Genomic DNA, 26,934 nt, shown 5'->3' with positions numbered 1-26,934 from the left:
ATGTGTGAGCCATGTGTATGCGCTGTGAGCATTTGTATGCATATGGTTTATGCGCACTGTAGTGTAACTTGTGTAAATTGTAATGTGTTTTGTCTATGTGGTGTATGCATGTTAGCCTGTTAGTGTGTCTGTGTGTGTGTGTGTGTTTGTGTGTGTGTGTGTGTGTGTGTGTGTGTGTTTAAGGTAGAATACAAAATGTACTGAGGTAGAGATGAGCTTTATTCCCACAGACAAGACAGGAGATGACACCTCTGCTATTCCCACACCTCCACTGTCTAGCCGCTTTCTCCTATTCTGACCTCAGTTACCACAGAGGCAAACACCGCTCTGCATGTGCACACAGAAGAGAGGACATAATTTTGCATTGGCTGGGTGCATGCTACTGATTTGCAGTCTTCATCAAACTTTTCCCAAGTAAAGAGAGACAAACTGGCTTTAAGTGAGCTTGAAGCTTTTGTGAGGTCCGCGAGCCTTGGTTTGATTTACAGCCCACCTCTAAGTGGAATGCTGTTTGCTGGGTGGAGCTCAGGTGTGTTGACAAGGCTTTTAGCACTGACATGCTGTCAAGATGGCTTACAGACGAGTATGTGTGTGCATGTTGGGGGCCGGTAAACACGAGGTCACTAATGTCCCCACCAGGGAGACCTTTACTGTGGAGAAGGATAGCATGGCATGGACATGTGAACGTTACTGAGGCGTAAACGCTGTCTCTACACACACAAACTCATACAGTGATCTGCTCTTTCTGTAACACTTAGGCTCTTTAACACCAAAGCAACAACCGGGGGAAAAATGTCTGTTTGCCAGCGGTGTGAATGGGTCAACACAAGTTACTAGGCTCTGCGATCCTGCTTTAGACCAGGTCTTAACACAAGTCTGACACTTTTTGTCTTGAACAGGTGAACTTTGGTCACTATAGTTACCAGAAGCGTCATAAGAGTAATGTAGTTTAGAAAATAAAAGATTATAAAAACATTATAAAAAAGTTTGGTTTTAACACCTTAACTCTATTTCTTAAATTGTCTTGGCAATGGAAATAGTTCTTGGTCATGATAGAATTATACAACATGGTACAACTTTAAATGAATGTGTTTGTTTTTTCCTTGCAAGATGTAAATCTGCACATGTACCAGTAATTAGTTACAAACCATGTGACTACATTATGAGGAAAACTCTTGAAGACCAACTTGAAAAAAAAAATACAGTTTTTCCTTCTCAAGACATTTTTCAACATTCATTTTCATTTCGACATTTCTTTTAACCCTGCTGCTGATGACTATTTTCATGTGTTTGTCCAGGCGTGTAACAGTGATCAGTATGTGGCGGTGCCCAGAGAGGACATGGTCAGGATGCTCAAACAGAAAGGTCAGTCTAACACCTCTGCCTACATGGAAACTCACTCTGTAAGATGGGAGAGGGTTTATTGTTACTGGACTCCTTATGGTGCTGAATAGAATACAGGAGGATGTATTTTCATGCCATTACTCCAGCTGCTAATGTGTCTGCAGCGCTTTTGCTCAGGTAGTTTTGACTTTGCTATGGCTAATCTCACATCCTTTTTACTTTTTAACAAGTCATACAATTGTTGTGTTTTGCCTGTAGGATTTCTGCAGGACCAGGACAACAGTGACCACACACAACAGAGGTCCCATCAACAGGAAGAGGAGAAGCTTGGTGACATCTTGACCTCCAGCGTGACCCCTGAACTCCCCAGGTATGCCCTTCAGTGTCGCTGGGCCTCCCTTTCAGGGCTGGACCCTGACACCCTGACCTTTCCCGGGGGTGCGCCCATACAGCTCCACACCGTGCCCCCTACCCTCCTGCCGAGGATACCGCTCTTCTATGTCTGTACCAGATGTGGCAAGGTGTTCTGGGAAGGCTCTCACTTTGGCCGTGTCCTCTCCATGTTTCAGGAGGTCTTACACATAACAGACGAGGACAGTGAATCAGCTGCAGCACTCGTTAAAGCAGGGCAGCAGAACTGACTGATGTAAAGCTCTTGCAGTTTACCAAACCAAAAAACATCCAGACTAATGTTGCGCACATGTAGCACCCAGCTGTCATGAAATCCAAGTAAACTGCTGCATACATAACAGCAGTTCTATTTTTTACTTTTCTAATTGACTTGATAAAACGATAAGGCGCAAAGATTGTAAATTTAGGCTGACATTACTAGTGAGTTTCAACAGCAACTTCAAGTGATACAAAATTTGTATCACTTGAAATAACAAATAATTTGATAAAAAATAGGTGAGTTAATAAATCAACTTACTGCCCTTGGTAGTCAGACCTCCTGTTACCCAGCAGATATTAAAACTTGACAGTCATATTAAAAAAACAAAGCTGCGGTGAATATGGATGAACGATTCTGTCATCCCAAACTTCATTTCCAATGTATCTATTTTCAACGGTTTTAAATCTATTGTGTTTTAAAGAGTTAAAAACTCATTTTAATTTCAATGAACCAAAGACAAGTCATGCTCACATCTTGACTTTGTAATTTTTGTTGTTGTTTATGTTCATTGTTAAACCCTGGCACATTTATGGTGATTTGTGGTTTGTATTGAGATAATTTGAGTTGTAATGTGTTAATTCCTCAAAAACACTTTAACTCTTTAGGGAATTTTATCTCCAAACTATAAATCACACTAAGTATGTACAGTATCTGCATTGGTCTTAAGTTTGTTCATTCAGCAGCTTCTATTATATTCTATTTGATGAAAACTTTTTTTAATTGTTTTGACCTAAAAGCTACGGTTAAATGATGACAGGACTCAGTTCTTGTACTTTTTTAGCAGTCTGTTATACTGTATACTTCCATTCTCTGTGATTACATGTATATAATTTTTAATTATTTAGGCAAAAGCTGAATATGTGTTAATAAACAGAGTTTTCATTTCATTTATTAATCCGTGAAAAGTCATAATCCTTTCCAGGTGTTTTTATCTTTTGATATGGTTCAAAATTCGCAGAGCATTGGTAGAGGACTAAGAGCGGACAGATTGATGAGATCATTTAAGCTTCACTGATGTCTGTCAGGTGTAACACTAACAGTGTGGGGGTTTCCTGCCCCGAGGCTCCAGAGCAGACGGGTCACAGAGTAACCCAACACATAAACCGCCTGAATCCCTTCATATTTTCTCATACCTTCCTTTCTAACTCTCCTCCCCTCTGCTAACAAATCCCACATTAGATTTGTGTGATTGCAGAAAATTGGATTGCCCAAAAGGGTTTTAAGACGTCGTGTGTGGAAAATTCGACAATTAAAGATTTTCTGGTGTTTTCTGTACAGAGTATGCATTTCGTTGAAACTACAGTGCTGAGTTTGAATCTTTTTACGCTCATAAAAGATAAGAAGCCTTCACCAAAGCCAGATGTGCACTTTATTTTATTGATCACTTAACTTGCATCAAAAAAGCCACAGTTGCTCCCAAAGACAGGTCATACTGTGAATCACTGAGGTACATGTGTTTATTCAGTGAATCACAATGGCTGCAGTAGGAAGTCAGAGGTTTGAAGCTCAGGATGATTCACTGACACTAGACAATGGAAACATTTCCTCTCAACTAATTTTGATGCTTTTTTTTAATAACCTTGTATAACATTTAGTGAGTTACCACATTGAGGCTACAGATGTAAAATGTTTAGTCAACATTACCAGCTGCACAACCTTAAAGACATTGGAAGAAGTAGGTATAGTGCTTTTATTTGAAGCAAGTAATGTTATACCGCCCGTAATGCAGTTATGTGTGAGGACAAGTATTGTCACTTCTGAAGAATAATGTGACAAAAGTGGGCGTCTGTGGCTGTGAATGTGAAGTTCACTGTTCATTGTTGTGAGTGCTGGGTGAGCTGTTGTACTCAGCATGTGAACCTGCTGCTCCTATGCCCTAGGTAAATCTAACAGTGATAGGCTGTCAGTCCAACAAGAAACTGTCTTGGACAAAGAAGATCATGTGGATTATCTCTGTCTCAGACATGACTTACATGTTCTCAAGGAGAGCATACTGTGATGATAATGACTTTCTAGTAATGCCACATTCTAATAATACACTCCTCCCATAAAGGTTTTATATGTTGTAACTGTAAACTATTTACTAATGCTTTCTAGAGAACTCATATTCTTTTAATAAGAATGCCACTTTGGTTGCCATATTAGAGGGGTTGTTCCTATCCTGGCTATCAGACTGGATTTTTTTCTACCTGTTTACATTTGAATCACTGTAAAACAGCAGATACAGGTGTAGAACCACAGTCATCCATGGTCCTCCTCATGTATTTAATAGCTAAGAAGAAGACAAAGTTAGAGTCATGCTGGGGGAGGAAAAACAGAACTTCAAGGCATTTTTCGCAACAGACACCCCACAATATTTTTTATTAATGGCTCATAATTTAAACGTCATTAGTATCACTGCATCCACAAAATGAGCGTTGAAGAAGACTCCTGAGTTTTTAGTTTCTGTCTGTCTCTAATGATGTCGTTGTATATACCATGACCCTTTTTTGCTCAATCATACATCCAGGAGTCCAAAGAAATCTTGGCATGTTTCCATGCGGTTTTTTTTAAAGCAGACTCTATAATAACGACAGTAACATTAAGCTGCCCTCAAGTATTTTTATTGCTATGAATGAAGTCGACACCCAAGCTCCCAAATAAGCCCCTCTCTGTGTGCCCTGTCCCGTCCTTGTCCGGGTGGTCGCAGCCCCTGCCTCTGTGCAGAGCGCGAGCTTTCTGCCGCAGCACCGTGTTATTTGATCCTTGCTCTTTCTTTGCTGGGAAGAAAAGCTCGCCTCTTTCCCACGCTCTGAGGACACGTGGTGCCCGGAATGAATTGGATTCAGAAGCCCCTCCCTCCCGGTAAAACGTCACACCTCTCTCTCTCTTTCTCTCTCTCTCTCTCTCTCTATCTCTCTCTCTCTCGCGCTCTCGCTCTCGTTCTCGCATACACACTGAGTTTTACTTCAACGTGCTCTCTGGCATGAGTGCTAAAGAACAATGTTGCTAAAGCGTCATGATGAAAAATAGACATTTTTGCACGACACTTGCACATTTATCTCCCCCTCTGTGTGACTTTTCCTTTCTGGACTCTCCTCTCCTCTACAGTAACACCTGGTGAGCGACGGGACGCGACGGACGCGACGGGACGGGAGACTCCTCCTTGTCTTGTCTGGCCCTGGCTGTCCCGGGTCTCGGCGCCAAAACTCGGCCCTGTGCAGTGCGCACCGAGCTGACTCGACCTGTCCAGCGCTCCGTTTACAACGCAGCAACACAACACTGCACACACGACTGTGTTCTTTCTCTGACGCTGGAAAGTAGACACGTCTTGTTTATCATCACACTGCAATAGAACAGAGATATGGCTGCACAAACAGAACCAGAATAGACTTGTATTATCTCTGTGTGACCACTTTCCATTTGGAGTTTTGGGAGGGTTGTTGTAGCCTCTGTGCCCGGGTCACCCTTCAGCCCAAAATGACAACAGATTTAAACAGTATCGATAATTGCAAGTTATGAACGTGATTGGCGTGCGCATTTACGCACGCAGGGAATGCGTTTTTTAGTCGTTTTAAATTGAATTTAGCCTTTTCTGTTTCTGTCAGATATTTCATTACACAAGTGGTGAGATAATAGTTGGACCTGTGTATCAAAATATATAAAAGACAAATTCAGAGATCAAACGATCAAAGCATTTTACCTCTGCTTGAACAAGTATACCTAACAGTCTCAAGGATTGTATCTGGTCTTGGCTGCCTCCCAGACAAACATTACCGAGAAAGACTCAAGAGCAAAGTGGGGTGGGGGGGGGTGGGGGGGCAGAGAGAAGAGCGCAAATGCCACAGAGTTTGGGGGAGAAACTCATCCAATCGTAGAAACTTTTGGCTCCTGCGGTCTGTGCAAATGTTTTCCAAGTGTCCAGACGCACTGCAGCCAAAGCTCTGATAGCGGACAGATGTTCCTAATTTTCCAGAAGATGTTCTGCGCCATTCAGTAACCCAAAGAAAAAACATGTAGCCTCTCTCTCTCTCTCTCTCTCTCTCTCTCTCTCTCTCTCATATATACATATTTATCGTGTATATATATATACGTATATATATATATATATATTATATATATTATAATATATATTATATATGGGGTGGGGGGGCAGAGAGAAGAGCGCAAATGCCACATATATATATAATATATACACGTATGTATATAACACGATAAAACGTATACTGTTCCTAAAACTACTATTCAAATCTGAAAGTAACCATAACCCATAACGTGTACATTTATATGCTGTGAGAATTTTGAACTATAAACTCCAGGAGGCACGCTGTGTTATATGAAAACCATAGAGGAACACACATCACACATCTGTTGCTGTGGCCTGTGTAAGAAGTTCTGCGTTGGTTATTCACCACATTTCTATGAGTGACTCAGAGTTAGTCTTTGTTTTCGAGCATTTGCAGCTGTGGGCCACTTGTTGCAGAGGAACAAACAAAAAATAGGCAGCAAGCAGACTCACAGTCACCTGCAGATGCACCTATACAATTATCCAAAACAGATGAATCACAGTCCCAGTCACCACCGCAAACATATTCTCCATCCTTTTTATTCTCACTGGAGCAGGTCCTGAAGTCAAAGATCTGAATCTCAACAAATCTGTGACAAACGTGTAAGATTACATAGTGGGCAAAAGAAACCCTCGTTTCTGATTGGCTGGGACGTGTCAGGTTAAATTGCATAGTAGGCTATACTGGGATCCCTTTAACCATAACTGGGGGAACGGGGAAACCACGGTTCTAAATGCATCTGCATGGTAAAGTTGCAGATAACCATAGCAACAATACAGGTGCACATTACCACTTCACTCACTGCTGAAACTCCCCTTACTATAAGTTAAAGTCGGTTTCCTTTGGCTGTATATCCCAAAATCGCACAAAATCCTATCTATCTATCTATCTATCTATCTATCTATCTATCTATCTATCTATCTATCTATCTATCTATCTATCTATCTATCTATCTATCTATCTATCAGAAATACAAAATAATGGGCCCAAACGATCCAGTTTGATTTACATGATCGCTTAAACCTTTAAAAAAAATCACTGATCGATTTGATTAGTAAGTGAGTGATGTTAATAACAAAAAAATAAGGGAAGAGTAGGACACATTGTAGTCTATATTATATCATTTTTAAAGTTTGGTTGTAGTTGTTTAAGTTCCTGTTTCTGGTAGAACAACTGGACCCATAAATACGTTTGCTGTGGTTGCCTGTATAGCTCAACAAACCAACTTGTGTGTTGACATAGAAACGTGGTAAACTGTTTACTTTCAGGTGCCCCAGTCTGATAATGCACTCTCAACCTAGAGAAGAATAATGGGAACTAACTTTATCTAATATATCGCTGCAATCATGTTTTCAGTCATATTTTCGGGTTTTTTTGTTTTTTAGGTTAGGTGAAATAAAGTAGGTTGTGACCTTAATGTGTGGGTTCTCTGTGTTGTCTCCCCCACACCGACGAGCAGGCCCGGCGCACAGGAACACACTCGTACAGGCAGTTGCAGCCACAGACGTGCGCCAAATGTACAGTTCAGAGTGTGGGAAAAAGAGGACAGTGTGAAACCCGCCAAACCATCAGAGCGGAGAGCGGTTTATAAAGTGTTACACAGATGAGATGGAGAATGCAGCAGCCAAACGAAGCAAACGGCGCGAGGGAAGCCGATATGTACATGTGTGGTTTCCACATATTTCTCTCTATTTCCCTCCATCTCTCTGTCGCTTTCATATGAGTTCTTTCCGTCGAACGGTGTTTCTATCTATCTGTATCTATCAGCACCTTTCCCTCTCTCTCTCTCTCTCTCTCTCTCTCTCTCTCTCTCTCTCTCTCTCTCTCTCTCTCTCTCTCTCTCTCTCTCTCTCTCTCTCTCTCTCTCTCACACACACACACACACACACTCAGGAGCCCAGTTCCCACGGTGGCGGGCGCAGCTGAGCGGCGTGTCAATCTGCGCACAGCGTCATCTCTTTTCACTTGCAAAAAGGAAGTAGCGCAGGGCTTTTGTTATGTGAAGTCCCACCGTCTCGTCATTTAAAAACAACTGGAATATATCCGCAGTTTATGATTTAAACAGCCACCTATAAGCGCCTCCTCAGAGCGCTACAAATGACTTGAGAGACTCCCGGTCCGTTTGGTTCAGCAGAGACTTTTGACTGTCTGAGGTTATAGATATTTACTTATGAAAAGATGCGCTCACACCTGAGACAGCCACTGCTCAAACTACACAGAGAATTAAACTTTAAATCTGGGACTGATCCATACATTTTTATTTTATTTCACATTTGTGCACAAATTAACTGAGGTCTGAGATGTTCACTGGTAGTCAGTCAGTCAGTCAGTCAGTCTCTCATTCGTGTCAGGGTCACACTGCACAGAGGGCTGGGTATCATAAAGCTCAAGCAGCAGCATGTACTGTAGCTTTTCATCTTTAGCCAATGTAACAGTAAAGTGTGTTAATGTATCCAGATGTTTTTTATTGCTTAAAAAGACACTTTACTTTAAACAATAATAATTTAGACAAATATAATGTGTAGTCCACCCGCCTGTTATTGTTTTCCCTGATCTTTTACCTGTTGTGTGAGTCAAAATAAAAGTGTATTGTCATATTTTATAGATTGCGTAAAAAATCATGTCAAAGATCATGTTTTCAGAAAGTTTCCATTTGGTTTATTTTACAGGAGCCCATTCGCTTTGCATGAGTAAAATCCTCGCTGATGCTATAGTGACCATTTACATCCCTGTCAATGAGACATGACTGACTTTTTGTTTCAAGTTCCTGTCGATGATAATCCAGTGGATGATCCTTTACAACGTGTCCGTTTTCTCAGCGGTTTCCAGCTCTGACAGCACCATGCCTCTGGCTTTGAGTCCACTTCCTGGGGTCGGCTACAGGAGATCGGATATAGGCCTATACAGCTCACCATAATATTGCTGCGGGCGGCTTGTTTAATATTTCTACAGCAACATTTGGCTCCCCCCTCAGAAGGCCACGCCCCCTCCCTGCAGATTCACAGCGCCCTGGTCCCTCCCACTCACCGAGCCGGCAGCCTATAACCTCTCCGGGTTTCCGCCCATTCCTCCACAGTTGATTCTTTGGGAAGGTATTGTCATGCATATAAAGGACGCGTAAAATATTCCCCCGGAGCGCAGCGCAGGGCAGAGACTCGCGGACCGCGCGGAGGACACAGACCGGGCCACACGGTGGATTTCTATCGTTTTCGTCGCTACGGACCCGTCCATCTGTCACAGGTAAGTCACACATCTGCAGCGGATTACATTCCCAGATATGTTTAATGGCAAAAATCAAGCAGTGTATGCGTGCGTAAACGTGTGCGCACGGAGATCTCCTCGCTCACTCCTGGATGTGGCGGAATGTAGGGTCTCTCGCAGTCTGTAGATGTGGAATCGGGATTCATGCTGACTTTTCTTGTGTTTTTTTTATTTTTATTTTTTATCTTTCCCAGACACCCTGGCCACATGAGCAGCGACATATAGCCTGGATGCGTAGCCAGGAACCAGGTCGGACCGTTTAAGGAAAAAACCTGCGGGGACCCAGCAACGAGGAGGCTGCTCTGTGGAGATAGTGGTCAGACTTCCAATTTCCCCAAGTGAAGTCGGAGGCGTCTCTCTTCTCCATCCCTTGCGATAGGCTACCTGCTGCTGCTACAGAGGGGAAACTACATCTAGGGGCCCCTGGATCGCATGAGAGCACCCTTCAATGTTTTAGGGATTTTAGGATCTCTCAAATATTAACATTTTTTGCACACCGAGTGTGTTATTTCCTCTCTTGTCCTTTTTGGGATATACACAGTGATCTTTTTTTCTCTTTTAGTACTTTAAAGTGCCTTAATAGCTGGTTATAATCCAGTGTAACTGTGGCATTGTTACCAGACCAGAGACGCTCAGCAGGGAGAAGACATTATTATCAGCTTTAGAGCCCAGGCAGGATTACTGGTTCCCCACCATCCAGCGAGCTGCAACCATGAGCCAGGCGGATGTGTCGACTTGCTCCGCGCCGCAGAGGGTTTTCCAGGAGGCGGTGAAGAAGGGCAACACCAAGGAGCTTCACTCGTTGCTGCAGAACATGACAAACTGCGAGTTCAACGTCAACTCCTTCGGGCCAGAAGGGCAGACAGCCCTCCACCAGTCCGTTATTGACGGGAACCTGGAGCTGGTAAAACTGCTGGTGAAGTTTGGTGCAGATATCCGGCTGGCCAACAGGGAAGGGTGGAGCGCTTTACACATCGCCGCCTTCGGGGGCCACCAAGACATTGTGCTATACCTCATCACCAAGGCCAAGTACTCCTCTGGCGCCCGGTGATCTGTCTCTGCTGTCAGGTAAAATAAGAAAAGTAACAAATAACAAAACAACAGCAACAAGTGGAAAATAAAACTGCAACACACGGGAAAGCCAGGCTCTTTTTAAAAAGCAAAACAAACTGCCATTATCTACATAGTTGTGCCAAATTATATAAAAAGGAAATACAAAATAGGCCTGCACAGTAATCTTCCCTCACTGTAAACCAAACGGGGCCCTCTCTGCACTCCCGAGTGAAGCCACCGCATGGTTCATACACAGCGCTTCAGCTTCAACACGACTCTTTAACAAAAGAAACGCCATTTCGGTGAGTTTGTTGGTACTAAAGCTTTCCTCTTGAATGTGTATACTAGATCGTGTCGTCCATTATAAAAGAAGCCAGTCTCTGTGTATCACATGTGTGTGTGTATGTGTGTGTTTGGACTCCAGAGTGCAGATGGCCCAGTTTTTTTTCCTCTATCCATGACCTCCCATCCTCAGTACAGTTGAATAGTTTCTTTGTGGGGGGGGTGGGGGTGGGGGGTGGGGGGCACAGATTTGACCTGTTGCTCCTCATTGTTCACTTGTAAAACCCTTTTTAAGTTATTTTATATGAAAACACGGCACTTGATGCTATATGGCTGCATGCTGGAATATCTGAAAGGGAAGACACATGAACAAGAGAAGAAGGGTTGCCCTCTGTTGGCTACCGGTGGTCTATTTTCTTTAATAGCTAAATTCATTGATTTTTTTTTTTTAACTCAAAGAGCGGCATTATGGCTATCCAACACGCTTTTCAGATGTGTAATCATTATGTAACAACAACTGACTTCATCGTTGTTGTGAAGTACTGTACACAATAGCTTTACTTTATTTCTGTGTTTTTTTTTCAAGAGTAAAGAGACAGTAGCTGAATGCGCTGTGCCTGCTGCAGCAGATCTTGCCATGCTGGCGTCCAACTTTTCAGGCCAGTGCGACCACTTTGCCAATGGTCGCTGTGTTACTAAGAAAAACCGCTGCTTTCGCTTTGTATCAAAAAAAAAAATGTCGCATTTGGAATTCACTTTATAATCTCCTTTCAGTATTTTATTAACATCCTAGTCATCACTGTGAAAGCAGGCTGGGTTTTTTTTTTATTTATGAAGGTACATTGAGAAGATGCATTTTTTTTTTTTTAAATATGTTGTGGTTCTTCTTAAAACAAAAAAAATCTATGAGTGTGAGAATATCTAGGGTGACTCAAGCTGCTTCAGACTCGTAGTTATAAACTGTCCCGTGTGGAGGTAGCCCTGCCACTCTTCCTCATCCACCACCATCCCAGAACCCCCCACCCCCCACCCCCTGTTATCGCCTGTTGACCCTCAAGTGGACTTTCTCCCCCCTCCCATTGAAAGGACTTTGTTTGGTTGCCTTTTGCCAGCTACCTCGACTATAAAGTATTCTCAAGTTGTTCAGCTCTCTCACCACTCTGCCACGTTGTTTGGAGTCTGAAGAGATTCACAATTTGTCTGTGATCATCCGCATGCCAGTATGTTTTTTTTGTTTTTTTGTTTTGCTTTGTAGCCTGACAGATGGACTTCAAAACAGAAGATGCAATGAACCCATCCCTGCATCCTCAGTCGGGACAGTTTATTTTACACTACAACCAAACCTATTCTGACAAGCAAAGCCTGATTTTTGCCTTTCTGCAAGGGAGTCTGTGGTTCTCTCTCTCTCTCTCTCTCTCTCTCTCTCTCTCTCTCTCTGTCACTGGCCGTTGTTGCATGTTTTCCCTATAAACCTCTCTCTCTCTCTCCTCTCTCGTCTCTCTCCTCTCTCCATCAGCCTGTTTTTGGTCTTTTTTTTTCAGTCATATAAAAATGGAATTGTATCGCAGACTTATAAATGCAGGGAGTTTTATTGCACAAAAAATGCGGAGCTTGTGGCGCCCCCAGTGTTTTTACGGGGTAACTGCAGGAGACAAGGCTTTGGAATAGTTACTACTACTGAGCAGGACCCTAATACTGTTGGACGATGAAGACTTAAAAAAAAAATCAAACACATGACTGTTGCAGGATGTCACAGAAAAGGAAAAAAAGAGAATTTGGTTCCATAAACTTGCCTGCTGCATTTTGAAAGTCATGGCACCCTAACGTTTGTATCAATGCTGCTTGTATGTTTCTTTTTTTTGTTAATGTTGATGTTTTTTTTTTTTTTTTAAAGCCTACTGCTCAATTGGCCAACAGTTGTATAGAAGCTTCACAGCAGCACTGGTTAACCTCATGAGAAGCTGCTGAGTGTATGTGTATGTGTGTGTGTGTGTGTGTGTGTGTGTGTGTGTGTGTGTGTGTGTGTGTGTGTATGTGTTTTGTTTTAAATTGAAGTGTGTGTGTTTGTCTGTGTGCTTCTCGTGAGGCTCCAAGCCACTGTTTTAAACAGTCATCCAGACTGAGAACTTCCCATTTTTAAACCTGGAACAACCACAAGTAACTGAAGCGATAGATCCATACATCAAGGTATAGATTGATATCAGACAACAAATGAAATATGCATCGCTTGTCTTAAACTTGATGTTTTTTTCTTTTCTTTTTTTTTTTGTTTGAATATTGCACTGATGACTGTTGTTGAAAAGTTGGCTTTTATGTGTCAACATTTAAATTTTTTTCTGAATGGAAAAAAAACAAACACAACAAAATACTATTGTATAAATATATGCTCCAGGTGATAATGTCCTAATGTGTGTGTTACTTTGTGAAAAAAAAACACGATGTTTTTTTTTTTAACAAAGATGCGTGTATCTCTGTGATTGGGTGTATGTATATATACATATGGATATATATATCAACTCTGATGATGATGATGATGATGATATCTTGGGGCACTTTCTTTTCTGAAGTGCTGTCTTCCTGTTTTTTTTGAAAGGGGAATAATACATTTGATGGTAAGATCATTGTAACATGATTAAAAATTGCACGGTTGTGTGGTTGTTTGGCTTACCAGGGTCATAACATTTATGACGTAAGGAGCCAGCCACCGGATTGGTGTACATGAGTGAGATGATTTTTTAATAAAAATAAAAAAAAAGTGCTGACTTCTTTGGACCAAGTTGTGTTTCTGGTCTTGCTTCATTTCAAGCAAGGGGAAACAGCTGATTATTCATGAGTGATGCAGATGTTCCATCATGTTTAATTTTTTGATTTTTTTTTTGTTTTTGTTTGTATTCTTTTATTTTCGAACGTTTGTAACACTGTGATGATGACGTGATGTCATGTGGAGATGAGTGCTGTATTATTTTTGTACGTTTGTGTACAAGCCAGTAAAGAAATCATTAAACTCAAATTCACTGTGTATGCATACATTTCTTCCTCATCTCCCAAGCAAAAGCTACCGGCTCAGCCTCCCCTCCTTCCCCCTCCTCCTGCATTTTTCATAGAAAAGGTTGGTTTGGGAAACATCCCCCCACCACCACCACCAAACTCCTCTCTCTCTCTCTCTCTCTCTCTCTCTCTCTCTCTCTCTCTCTCTCCCTCTCTCTCTCTCTCTCTCTCTCTCTGTGTTTCTCTCACTCCCTCTCTCTATCTCTCTCTCTTCCCTCCCTGTCTTCCAAGCCGGGCCCAACCCAGATCCCCATTCTCTCCTTTTGTCATTCATCTGGCCTCATCCTTTCACTGCTGGGATAAAAGAGCCCAGTGCATTGTGGGTAGGCTCAGTTTAAAGAAGGGTCCCCTCCCCTGTGTGTGTTGTGGGAGAGCCGGTTTTATGTTACCCCCACACACTCAAAAACTTTCCAACACACACTCTTCTCTTGTGCTCTCTTTCTAACTGTTGAGGCTGAAGCTTTGCACCACAATTCAGCTCTCTGCTAACAACCTGCTTCTGCCTCTCACTCTTTGCTTTTGCATACACTCGAGTATGTTTCGCGCTCATCATTTATGCTCTTTTTCTCAAAATCTCCTTGTTTTCTTCATTTTACCCACCCTTTCTCCTAACCTTTATTACTCGTCTCCTAAAAGAAATTCACTGATCTCAATCAGCTGCTCTGGGCTCCACATTAGCAGCCACTTTATTGTACGGGAACAAAACCTATTGCTGCTTGTGATTTTTTTTCATATCTAAGTTTATGTGTTTTCTTGTGAAATATGTACTTTGAAGCCTCCTGGCCTGCTGTTATGGTGCATGAAATGGTCCTGAAAATAGATGGTTAAACTGTTAATCACTCTCACTTCATTTTGACTGGTTGTGAGTCAAAAAGGTTATGAGGGGGAAAAAAAAAAAGACTGGAACACACATTCATTTCCAGCCAAAAGGGTTAAGGAACACTGTTTGTGTACGTGTGAGTGTGTGTGTATTCTGTACTGACTGACTGTAAATGAAAGTTTCCAATCATTTGGTTCATCTCGTCTTCACTTCACTTGTTGCAGTATGAAAACAAGCATAATGAGCCTGGAGCTGGTTATTTGCAATGAAACCTTTGATTTCATGAAAATGCTGAGTTGCAACTGATATTGCATGACAGCCGTGGGAGGATCGTGGGAAAAGCGACACGACAATACATCTTTCTACATGTCAGACCTGGTCATGTTGCAACATTTACTGGGTGTCGACCTGCAGTTAACTGCAAAATGTTTGAGTAAAGAGGGGATTGCAAATGTGATGGGAATAGCCTAACAGTTGTGGTTTTTGAGAGTTTTCATTTCAGTCTGATCTTGAATTTGAATGCCAAGTGAAAATAAGGAGTAGCGGCAGCAGCAGCAGCCTACATCTGGTTTTCACTGACAAGTAAAAGTTCATGCTATTGTTAGAGCAGCTGTTAAACTTGCACTCTGAGCTGCAGCTGAACCATCGATGACCCCAGCTCAAATGTTGTGCACTGACCACATCAAGTGCACTGAGCTAATGTATTTCTTTGTCAGATACAAACTCTAAACCAGGAAAGTTAGCTCCTCTAAACACCAGCCCCTCTGTGTTTTGATACCATGGCAGGCCGAACGGGCTATCTGGCTTGCTGCTCGCTTGTCCTTTCCTCCCTCCCTCTCTCCCTCTCTCCCTCCCTCCCAGTCTCTCACTTCTGCAGGATGTTTTTGTTGAGCTGGGTTCCCATTGTTCACACACTGAGTTGGCAGGCCTCCCAGGGTTGCTGCTGGCTGCTAGGCCCCCTAATAGGTTCTTCATGTGCCTTGGCTTTCCTTGCTCGTCTTGGTCTGGCCTTTGCATGGAGCAGCCTGCTTTAGCGAGCCAGACAACACAAGGCATTTTGGGAGGAATTTTGCAGAGAAGACAGAAAAATCAGATGAAGAACTGTTTGGGGAATTGAATCAAATCCAGAAAAACTTCAGGGAGCAACATCAAAATCACTTTATTAAAAGCGTGAACAGGCCAAACTGGCAAATCTGACTGGTTGCAGTTCTGTGTATGTGTATATATTGTCTGTTTTTGTATTTCACAGATAAATAAGAGTTAAATATTGTTGATGCATCAATCTTACAGCATCTTAAGAGCATCTGTGTGATTATCTTTCATCTCTGTTCAAAAGACCATTGTTCAGCGTCTCATAAAATATTCATATCCATGCTTACAACCCTCATTTGAGAGGGTAACACTTGATCTGTAAGACAAGAGATTAACAGAACATCTTGTGATACGTGTTAAATGCAATTTAATTGGTTTGCCAACATTGAAATTCTCGTTTTATAATGGCTCCTGTTCAACCTGTCTACAATGATATGGGCTCTAATTGTGAGATCCTGTGTGTGTGACTTCCTCAGTCATTGAGTAACAATGTACAAACAGTTTGAATGAGATCTGTCTTATATTTACGATGAGAACAGCTATGAGGAACCTTTACAGTTGCTTCAGGAACATATTGAGTGAAGAAAGCCATGTAAAGAGGAACTTACGGAAACGTTTAACAGTCTTTCCATTATCTTGAACTAGGCGTCGCTATGTGTAATATTTTTGTTTCTTGTTGCCCTCCACATGACACCTGTGATACTGTTTAAATCACCTCAGGTTTACCTTAAGAAGACTGTGTAACATACTTGGGAAAATAATGTGACTTTATTTATCCCTGTGGCAAGATTTTCTGTTTGTTACTTGAATGCACCAGGCACAGGGTCAGCTTCTAGGGCTCATTGGCTTTCAGTGTTTTCCATGAGGGCATTTCAGAAATGGTTGATAACTGTAACCATGTGGGCTTAAAGTCACCATGTTAAAACTGGGTTTATTCCAAATCATGACAACACTGTGTTTTAGATGCTGTTTGGGAGTAAAGCTTTAAAGCCCCTACACACCTAAAGCCCATCTGTGCAGGTGTTTTCAGTTGGGTTGCCTGGGTAGACCGTGTGGGCATGTACAAACCACACTTGATGGGATTCTACCCTTAAAATGACAATGTTGTCATTCTTATCAGTGAAGATGTTAATAGCTTGTTGATGTCTCTTAATTTTCCAGCATAGCTCCACCCATCTTCCACCTGACTTGATGCCTAATCAGCCAGAGCGACTGAAAATGTGGGTGTGCGGGGACTTTAAATATGTTTACAATAATGATTCATATATGGTACCGGAGAGCAGCAGCCCCGGCGTGTACTCGGTGCTCTCGGCTGTTCGGTGAATTTTCCACGACGTGCACACCTGTCTGCAACAGGCCTCGTTCATTAGATGCTCTCAGACTCTGGCCTCCATTCTGTTATATGATGACGTCAAAGAATGGGACTAAATATGTGTTAAACCTGTCTTAATTTATTTTGATTTTAGAGGTTGCGGGGCTGCACAGCAAGCCATGAAGACACTTTCATATTATCCTCTTTGAAGGTGATATGGTGAACTTGCCAGCAAACAGTTGCTTGTGGAGTTGTGGAGTGTCTACCTAGCAAATGTGTGTCCAAAATTCACTCAGCTTTTAGCTTTGTTTTGGTTCTCTCCATCAACTCCTGAGGGAAATGATTCTCTAGCCTCTAAACGCTCCATTAGGTTTAGCAGCTATAGTCCCTAACTGTGTCTGTCTGCTGTTTGGTAATGGGCATGTAGTGTCCAGTGGGTTTTTTGAAGCTTTATGCTGAAAACAGCTTCCTGCTGCGGCTGAAAACAACTGTATGACAGCAGCGAGAGTGAACTGAAATAATAAATTACAGAAGCTAAATGCTGATTCGAGTGAATTTTAATATAGTACTATTGATTACTGATTTAAATGTGATGCTTATCTACAAACCTTGATAAAACGTAATTATGGTGATTCGCTTTCTCTGGGTCCATGTAACATATTGACATCCTCTGTTTATAATAGCAGCTGATCATAGTTAGTATCCACTGGATCTTTACACATTGTCATTGAATGTTGCATGAACATAACAGCAAAAAGTTTGAGTGTGAAATGAAGTAAAACCTGACTCAGTATCGTCAGTTACACAAGTGCCACCTGGTGCCAAGAGTAACAAGCAAGAGTGTAACTGAAAGAAAACAACTTGATATAATGTTTTATTTCTTCATTCAACAGTAACATAGACATGTTTTCATGCAACTATGTTGCCTGCAGCACTTCAGTTTGTTGCAGCAAATGATACTTTGAGATGCCTGTAATACCTAATAATCCATACATGAGGCACAACTTCTCTGCATTGCTTTCAGATTTCTGGTACTGATGAGGGGATGAGATATTTTTTATTGTTGATTTGGATCCCGTTTAGCTGTTGTCTTAGTAACAATTATCCATGATCACATCCCAGAGTCTCATTTCCTATAACTTATCAGCACATTTTCTGTGCACTCATCCTTTTTGACAGACTTAGACTCTGTCTACTACTTTTTTGGTTGTAGTCATTTCATAAACTGAAGCACAAAATAATTTAAAGCACAGTACCACCACATATGTAGTGAAATCAACACAGAGTCAATGATACTAGTGGATGACACTGAGCAATGAAATCCTGCTGATACTGCACTTTCTCTCTGAAAACAAAAACATGTCTGTTGCTAAACACAACCACTGAACACCCCCACCCCCAAAAGTCTGCCTGTGAGTAAGAAGGGGAGTAAAAGAAATAAAGTGACAGAGAGAGAGAGAGAGAGAGAGAGAGAGAGAGAGGGAGAGACAGGTGGTCGGGCCGTCTTTTCCTTGCCCTCCGCTCCTTTTTGAACTTTTCTTTCATTCTTCCAGTTCATTCTGTGCTTCTTTCCATAGCGCTAGTGACAAGGCGCTCCATTCACTGCCTCATTCTTCCACCCCTCCCTCCTCCCTCCATCTCCCTCACACACCCGACCCCATCCCCTCCCTCCCGGCTCCTTTGTCTAGCTTGTGGGGGCCTGCTTTAGCTGCTATTCACCAGCCAGACGGACCGCCATTGACTGGACCCCCACAAGACAACCCACCCTCCCCCCCCCAGACCCCCCTGGCCCACCACCACCATCCAATGCCTCTCCACTAAAACACCCTCTCACACACACATATGCACACAGCAACCTGGCCATTCCCCACCCTACGCCCTGTATCAGGCAGCTGCTATGCTAATAGGGAGGAAGGGATGGATGGAGGGAGGGAGGGATGAGGAGGAGAGACAGAGCAGCCAGCCTATAGTAAAGGAACAGAGGGAGGGAGAGCAGGGAGAGTGACCCCGCTCCTCCATCTCCATAGCCATGCCAGAGCAGCAGCAGACCTCCTGTTACACAAAGGGAGTCCCCCGGCCCTCCTCCTCCCCTTTCTCACCCATCTCCCCCCTCCTTCCACCCCTCTGTTCCCCTCTTTCTCATTCAAATCCATTTTATACCCCAGTGGTAAAGGGAGCTGTAAGTGCAGTATGTAAAGTAACCTTACTCCTGCCCTGCGGGCGTAACCATTCAGGGCTCAATACACAGAGAACAGCCTGTGTGTGTGTATGTGTGTGTGTGTGTGTGTGGAGGTATGGGCTGCAGTCCTGAACAAAGCAGGGGAATGGACACACATACATACACACATACACACACACACACACACACACACACACACACACACACACACACACACACACACACACACACACACAGACACACGCAAAACTGACACCTGTCCTTGAGTTGAGTTGCATTTCCTTTCATGGTCAAACAGTGTTAGGGACATACATGTTTCACACACACAAACACACACCAGTCATTGGTTTTAGCTACAACCAGTGCAGTCTAATACAACAGCCTAGCAATATATGCTGACGTCATGAAAGTTATGATGTTCAATGAAACTGTTTTAGAGAGGTGTTGGTTCAACTTCATGGTCATAAATGGCGACCACATTTAAATCAGTGAGAGCAGGCTGAGATCTTTTATGGCCTAAACTAATCTGCCATGCTTGCAAAAAAAAAGCATATGCAGTCTAATGAAAACATGTATGAAATGATATAAAACATGACAATAGAATAAAAAAATGACCATAAATGCACCATTGAACTTGATAAGATTTTCAGGAAAGTTATTGATCATTACCTGAAGAGAGATTATACACAGGTGCTGCATGTTTCTATTTTTATATTACAGTGAAGGCTCAAATGGGTTGTTTCTACACTTTTTTTCACAGCCATTATATTTATTCATGTTTTTTTCCTTTTTAGTTTAATGTTTTTCTTCTTTTTTCTTCTTCTTGAAAACCAATTTGAATGTGATTCAGTTTGATCAAACATTTGGTTTAATATACAACTTTTTCCACATTGATTGTAAAGTAATGCACCACTGCTATGGCTGTGTGTTGGTATGTTTGTATCAGCAGCTTTTTTTCTGGTAGCATGTGTGTACATCTCTTTTGGTGTGTTTTGGGGTGGGGGATATGCTGGCAGGAAGGCATCTCTCTCTCTCTCTGTCCCTCCTGTTCTGTTATTTACCCCTGTGCAGTGTGACCCTGTGCCCCCTCGGGGAGGCACGTCCCATTTGACATCTGCCTGTTTGCAGGGGGAGGGAGGGGGGATACAAGGGGTGGGGTGCCCATATGGAGCTTCAACACCCCTGCCCTCCCTCCCCCCAGACCCAGCTACCCCTGTCCCTGATACACACACACACACACACTCACATATTACTCCAACACCACAGCTCTTGCTGCCTGCAGCCTTTGTTCCACCGTGTGTGTGTGTGTGTGTGTGTGATGCCATGCCATTCCAACACACAGACCTGCTGTAAGCTGGGTGGAGAGAATGAGAATTAAGGGTTGTGTTTGCATAGATAGATAGATAGATAGATAAATGGATAGATTGATAGATTGATAGATAGATATAGATAAAAAGCAAAAACACACACATGCTCATGGGTCTTATGGGGCCACTGTGTCATGACCTAGCCCAGCTGGACCCCCTGGACTCAGGGAATTGTGTTGGGTGTGTATGAGAGAGAGAGAGAGAGAGAGAGAGAGAGAGAGAGAGAGGGGGAGAGAGAGAGAGAGATTTGAGACAAATGCTGATTCTGCTCATGTTTGAGCTTTAAATAATTTTCTATAAATAACGATCTTCTAATCATTCACATGAGATGCATCATCCAACCCATCCATCCATCCAATCCTTCCATCCATCCACCCATCCATCCATCCATCCATCCATCCATCCATCCATCTATCCATCCATCCATCCATACCTAAACCCTGTTGTCCTTATGTGTTGCATGATAGGGTGTACCAATTACCCTGTATGGATTATCCTCCTACACAATGATTCAGTGTGCTGGACGCACAATGAGCAGGCTGGCCGCAGGGCTGGATCTAGGCTAACAAGCTCGGTGGAGTTTAAATTGCCCAGTGTAACACTGACAAAAACTGTCGGTGATACTGCACTCTCTGACAGCACTTTCTTTGTCAAGGCCTGCTGCCTTTGTCTGACAGGCTGTTCACGTTAATACCTCTTGTTAAAGGGCTTACAGTGAATTAGGTTGTTAACACATATTGTGACACAGCTGTTGCATCAATTTTTTCTATTACAGCAAAGAAAACGAGGCTTGGTTGGCTTTGGAAATTAATCTCTATATGCATTGGCTGAATTGTTTGTTTCCAGGGCGATTGGGTGCACATCCTGTCCTATATTTAGGCCAGGTGCCAAAAAAATGGTCAAATCAGTGAGAGAAAAAGTTGAGAGTGTCCACTCACTGCTCACTGGTTACTTTTTTTAACACAGGTGCCTAGTTTATGCGGGTGTCAGATCAGCTGTACAGATAGAAATAGATATTCTAATATCCTAGATGGTTAATACTCTAACCATCACCAAAAATCAAAGTGTTGCAAAGACACTCACAGAAAGCAAAAAAAATTAAGAAGAAAATATTCCACAAGTTCCACTGGAAACAATGGTAAGAGAACAAACAACCTAAACATGAAGGATATTGCAGATATGGGGTGAGCAGCTGGTAATCTAGTAATAAATAACAAATCAAACCCTGTTCTGTACTGACATTGTGTTTTTTTTTTAAATATTTTGGTTGCACTTTGCTTCAGTGCAACAGTTATTGTCAAAATTCAGCAGAAAATGCAACCGCATTACATTGCAGATCATGAGATGCTGCACACATTACTGCTGGACTTTCAACACCACATGGAAGTGGTCAGATCTGTACATACTGCTACTACTTCTCTGGCTGCAGTCCAGCCACAGTGTGCGTACAGGCAATGTGACGCTCTGGAGAAAGAGAGAAAAAAATAAAAAAACAACAACAAGCTGTCTGCTGAAATGTTCATATAGACTGTGAATGTCTACTGTCATGATAAATGTGTATTTACCAGTGTTCTTCAGCGAATATGATGCAATGGCTCCACTCTTGCTTGTTGTGGTTGTCTACGATAATGACACATAACCTATGTACTTCAAACCTACTGTAACAAACAGTTTGCATTCTTCATTGAGACATGCATACAGGTTCTATGTGGCTGTACTGATCATCATCTCATCTCCACATGGATTAAAACTGCTCTGTGGACATACAGTAGTGTAATTTTATAGTCATCATATATGTATATGATTTTTCTGTATGGGAGCTTTCAGGTTCAGCTGTTTTTTATTGAACATTGACTCTTGTCATACAGTATGTTTCTGTGTCAAGAGTCAGCTATTTTTGTGATTGGTGCAATACATTATGTAATATATTTATATATAATACATTATGTATGTATCTGTATCTGCATCTGTATGTGTGTGTGTGTGTGTGTGTGTGTGTGTGTGTGTGTGTGCGCGTGTATACGTGTGTGTCAAGGAGTAATTATGGAGAATAAAGGCCTGGTTGTACAGAGTGAAACTGTGGGTTTTGAAGTGAGATGGGAGATGCTTTTCTGTTTGGCTGAGCAGACTCAATGGTCCTATTCAGCCAGCCCCCTTACTGCCCATTGTCCTCCCACCACGAGCCCTCCACACACACACACACACACACACACACACACACACACACACACACACACACACACACTGCTGTAGGGACTCATTGGAATAGGAGTGGAGGCCTGGAGGAGAAAGAGGGATGGAGTATTGGGGGATGAGGGAGCTCCTGCTGAATCTGAGAGTTGTTAGGGGAGGGAGGTGAAGTGAGGAAGAGAGGTGATCTGGTGGAAGGAAACATTGTTGGATGGAGTTCTGGGATAGACAGAAAATTGTGATGCCTATACTCTTAAATGTAATCTTTAAACCTTTCTTAATATAGTTTTCCTGCAGAAGCTTGGTGTCTTACTGGTAGCATCACTGCAAATACTCAAATAACCAAACTGTTTGATATGTTCTTTCCTTTCAGTGTTTTTAAGTGCCAGTCTTCAACCAAAGGAAAAAAAACCCTGAACTGTTCTTTAGCTGTAGTCACATGTCCTTGAGGTCTTCTGTGACAACACATTATTAAATTGTCATGAAACTTAGAGGAGTCATAACTATCTATGCCTTTGTCGATCTCTTTTGCATGAGTCCCCCTTTTTGGAACATGTTAATGTCCATTTGGCCATTAATGTCCTTAGTTTACAGAGGTCAAGAAAGCACGTGTTGTCACCATCTCCCTTAGACCTCTACTCCAGCAGTTAACCAGCTCCACACGACAGAGAAAACCCTCACACTATAGTCTGTGTACGAATACAAAGTGGTCACACAATAGTCTGGCTAAGGCTATGAGGAATTCACACTCGTCAGGGGTTAATGATCGTCGACCATTGGTTAGGAGCCCATTAAGCCATTGATCTGGCTGCGTCTTTTATACCACCTGGGGAAAGGAATGTGCTGGGTCTCCTATTGTGTCTGTCTGTCTGTGAGTGTCACCGAGTGGTCATATACCCCCCCCCCCCCCGTGTGTGTGTGTATGTGTGTGAGTCAAAGAGAGGTCAGTCAAAGAAGAATGGGCCTGTGCATAGCACACTGTGCAGAGAGACAGTGGAAGGTTGAATATTCTTGAGGTCACTTGGTCAAGTGTCATATGGTCTGGATTAACTTGAACCAAGGGCTAAGGTTTGCATGTGGATGATAGGGACATGTCCCTATCAATATTTTGGGAGGACAGAATTGTCCCTACCAATATTTGAGTAACTCTTTCGCACTATGTTTCGAGTGAAGTCATACTAGATCATTCCAATGTGCCCTCCAAGAGGCTACATCTCCAACACAACCAATTTAGGCATGATAGCATTTGATTGACTGAAAGGCTGGGGCTATCTGAAGGCTGACGTCGTATCAGAATATCACAGTGTTACCTAACGTCACCAGAAAAATATCAACTGATGTTATTTAACTATTTTAGCTAGTGTTAACTTGCAAGCTAATCCTGGCTTCTGTAGGTTAGCAGTCAGGTTGCTAATAGGAGTAAACATAAAATGTTGGATATATCAATGTATGAGTTCAATTTCTGTCAAAAAAATCCCATGAACATTTCAACATGAATACTGTGACTTTTTTATGCCTTACTAGACTATGACATTTTTGCGCCTTTTTATGGCTATGACATTTTTTTCAAGTTTCTATGACCTTTTTATGAATATTCATTCCTTAATATAGTATGACGTTTGTAGGACTTTTTATGCCTTACTTTACATTGACGTTTTTATGACTTTTTATGTCTTACTATATTATGATGTTTTTGATGATGTTTTTATGCCTCAATACAGTATGCCCTTTTTTCATTTTTTGCCATACTATACTATGTTGTTTTTCTTACTTTATAGGCATTAATATACTTTGTCGTATTTCAGTGCCATTTTTAGTTATTCTGGCCATATTATACTATGTTATTTTTTCACTTTTTTTAACTGTACCATACTATGTCGTTTTTCTCACTTTGTAGGCTTTAATATACAATGGCATCTTTATACCATAGTATATTATGAACTTTTCTGATATTTTCATGCCTTAAAAAACTATGCCATTTTTTCATTTTTTTGCCATACTATACTATGTCGTTTTTTTCACTTTTTTTGCCATACTATACAATGTTGTTTTTCTCACTTTAAAGGCATTAATATACCATGACATCTATATACATTATTATATTATGGCGTTTTCTGATATTTTCATACCTTAAAAAACTATGCCATTTTTTCACTTTTTTTGCCATACTATACTATGTCATTTTTCTCACTTTATAGGCATTAATATACTGTAACATTTGTCTACCTGACCATATTATGTTGTTTTTTATGACTTTATGCTGAAATAAACTATGCCATTTTTTCATTTTTTTGCCATACTATACTATGTTGTTTTTTCACATTTTTGGCCATACTATACTATGTCGTTTTTCTCACTTTATAGGCATTAATATACCATGACATCTGTATACATGACTATATTATGACGTTTTCTGATATTTTCATGCTTTAAAAAACTATGCCATTTTTTCACTTTTTTTGTCAGACTATACTGGGTTGTTATTTTCACTTCATAGGCATTTATATACTCTGACATCTGTATACCTGACAATATTATGTCGTTTTTTTAAGTTATTATGTCTTAAAACACTATGCCATTTTTTCATTTTTTTGCCACACTATACTATGTCAATTTTTTCACTTTTTTTGGCATACTATACTGGGTTGTTTTTCTTACTTTATAGGCATTAATATAGTATGACATGTGTATACCTGACCATATTTTTTTAAGTTATTATGTCTTAAAACACTATGCCATTTTTTCACTTTTTTTGCCATACTATACTATGTCGTTTTTTTCACTTTTTTTGCAAAACTATACTGTGTCATTTTTCTCACTTTATAGGCATTTATATATTATGTTATGTGTATACTTGACCATAATATGCTGTTTTTTATGTCTTTATGCCTTAAAACACTATGCCCTTATTTCACTTTTTTTTGCCATACTATACTATGGTGCTTTTTCACATTTTTGGCCATACTATACTATGTCATTTTTCTCACTTTATAGGCATTAATATACCATGACATCTGTATACATGACTATATTATGACGTTTTCTGATATTTTCATGCCTTAAAAAACTATGCCATTTTTTCACTTTTTTTGCCATACTATACTATGTCGTTTTTTTCACTTTTTTTGCAAAACTATACTGTCATTTTTCTCAATTTATAGGCATTAATATACTATATTATGTGTATACCTGACCATATTATGTGGTTTTTTAAGTTATTATGCCTTAAAACACTATGCCCTTTTTTCACTTTTTTTGCCATACTATACTATGGCGTTTTTTCACATTTTTGGCCATACTATACTATGTCGTTTTTCTCACTTTATAGGCATTAATATACCATGACATCTGTATACATGACTATATTATGACGTTTTCTGATATTTTCATGCCTTAAAAAACTATGCCATTTTTTCACTTTTTTTGCCATACTATACTATGTCGTTTTTTTCACTTTTTTTGCCAGACTATACTGGGTTGTTATTTTCACTTCATAGGCATTTATATACTATGACATCTGTATACCTGACAATATTATGTCGTTTTTTAAGTTATTATGTCTTAAAACACTATGCCATTTTTGCATTTTTTTGCCATACTATACTATGTCAATTTTTTCACTTTTTTTGCCATACTATACTGGTTTGTTTTTCTCACTTTATAGGATTTAATATAGTATGACATGTGTATACCTGACCATATTATGTTGTATTTTATGTCTTTATGCCGACATAAACTATGCCATTTTTTCCACTTTTTTTGCCATACTATACTATGGCGTTTTTTCACATTTTTGGCCATACTATACTATGTCGTTTTTCTCACTTTATAGGCTTTAATATAGTATGACATGTGTATACCTGACCATATTATGTTGTATTTTATGTCTTTATGCCGACATAAACTATGCCATTTTTTCCACTTTTTTTGCCATACTATACTATGGCGTTTTTTCACATTTTTGGCCATACTATACTATGTCGTTTTTCTCACTTTATAGGCATTAATATACCATGACATCTGTATACATGACTATATTATGACGTTTTCTGATATTTTCATGCCTTAAAAAACTATGCCATTTTTTCCACTTTTTTTGCCATACTATACTATGGCGTTTTTTCAAATTTTTGGCCATACTATACTATGTCGTTTTTCTCACTTTATAGGCATTAATATACAATGACATCTGTATACATGACTATATTATGTCGTTTTTTAAGTTATTATATCTTAAAACACTATGCCATTTTTTCACGTTTTTTGCCAT

At 40.9% G+C, this 26,934-nt stretch overlaps 2 protein-coding genes across 2 annotated transcripts in view; both read left to right on the top strand.

Annotated features, from left to right (window-relative positions):
• The window catches only part of exd3 (exonuclease 3'-5' domain containing 3), a 39,905-nt gene extending 37,000 nt beyond the window's left edge, over positions 1-2,905 (top strand). Inside the window, exons 20-21 of the mRNA XM_022768679.1 lie at positions 1,299-1,365; positions 1,603-2,905. Coding sequence (XP_022624400.1) covers positions 1,299-1,365; positions 1,603-1,985 — 450 coding nt within the window. The 3' untranslated portion in view covers positions 1,986-2,905. The remainder of the gene's footprint in view (positions 1-1,298; positions 1,366-1,602) is intronic.
• Positions 2,906-9,204: 6,299 nt separating this feature from the next.
• nrarp (NOTCH regulated ankyrin repeat protein) lies at positions 9,205-10,868 on the top strand. Its single transcript, XM_022768691.1, has 2 exons — positions 9,205-9,300; positions 9,516-10,868. The coding sequence occupies exon 2, from the start codon at positions 10,034-10,036 to the stop codon at positions 10,370-10,372; it is 339 nt and encodes a 112-aa protein (XP_022624412.1). The 5' UTR covers positions 9,205-9,300; positions 9,516-10,033; the 3' UTR covers positions 10,373-10,868.
• The last annotated feature ends 16,066 nt before the right edge of the window (positions 10,869-26,934 follow it).

The sequence above is a fragment of the Seriola dumerili genome, unplaced genomic scaffold (genome assembly GCF_002260705.1).
Source record: "Seriola dumerili isolate Sdu_G_001 unplaced genomic scaffold, Sdu_1.0 BDQW01001815.1, whole genome shotgun sequence".
NCBI lineage: Eukaryota > Metazoa > Chordata > Actinopteri > Carangiformes > Carangidae > Seriola > Seriola dumerili.
Note: the sequence above shows the minus strand (reverse complement) of the source record. Positions and strands in the feature narration are given on the sequence as shown.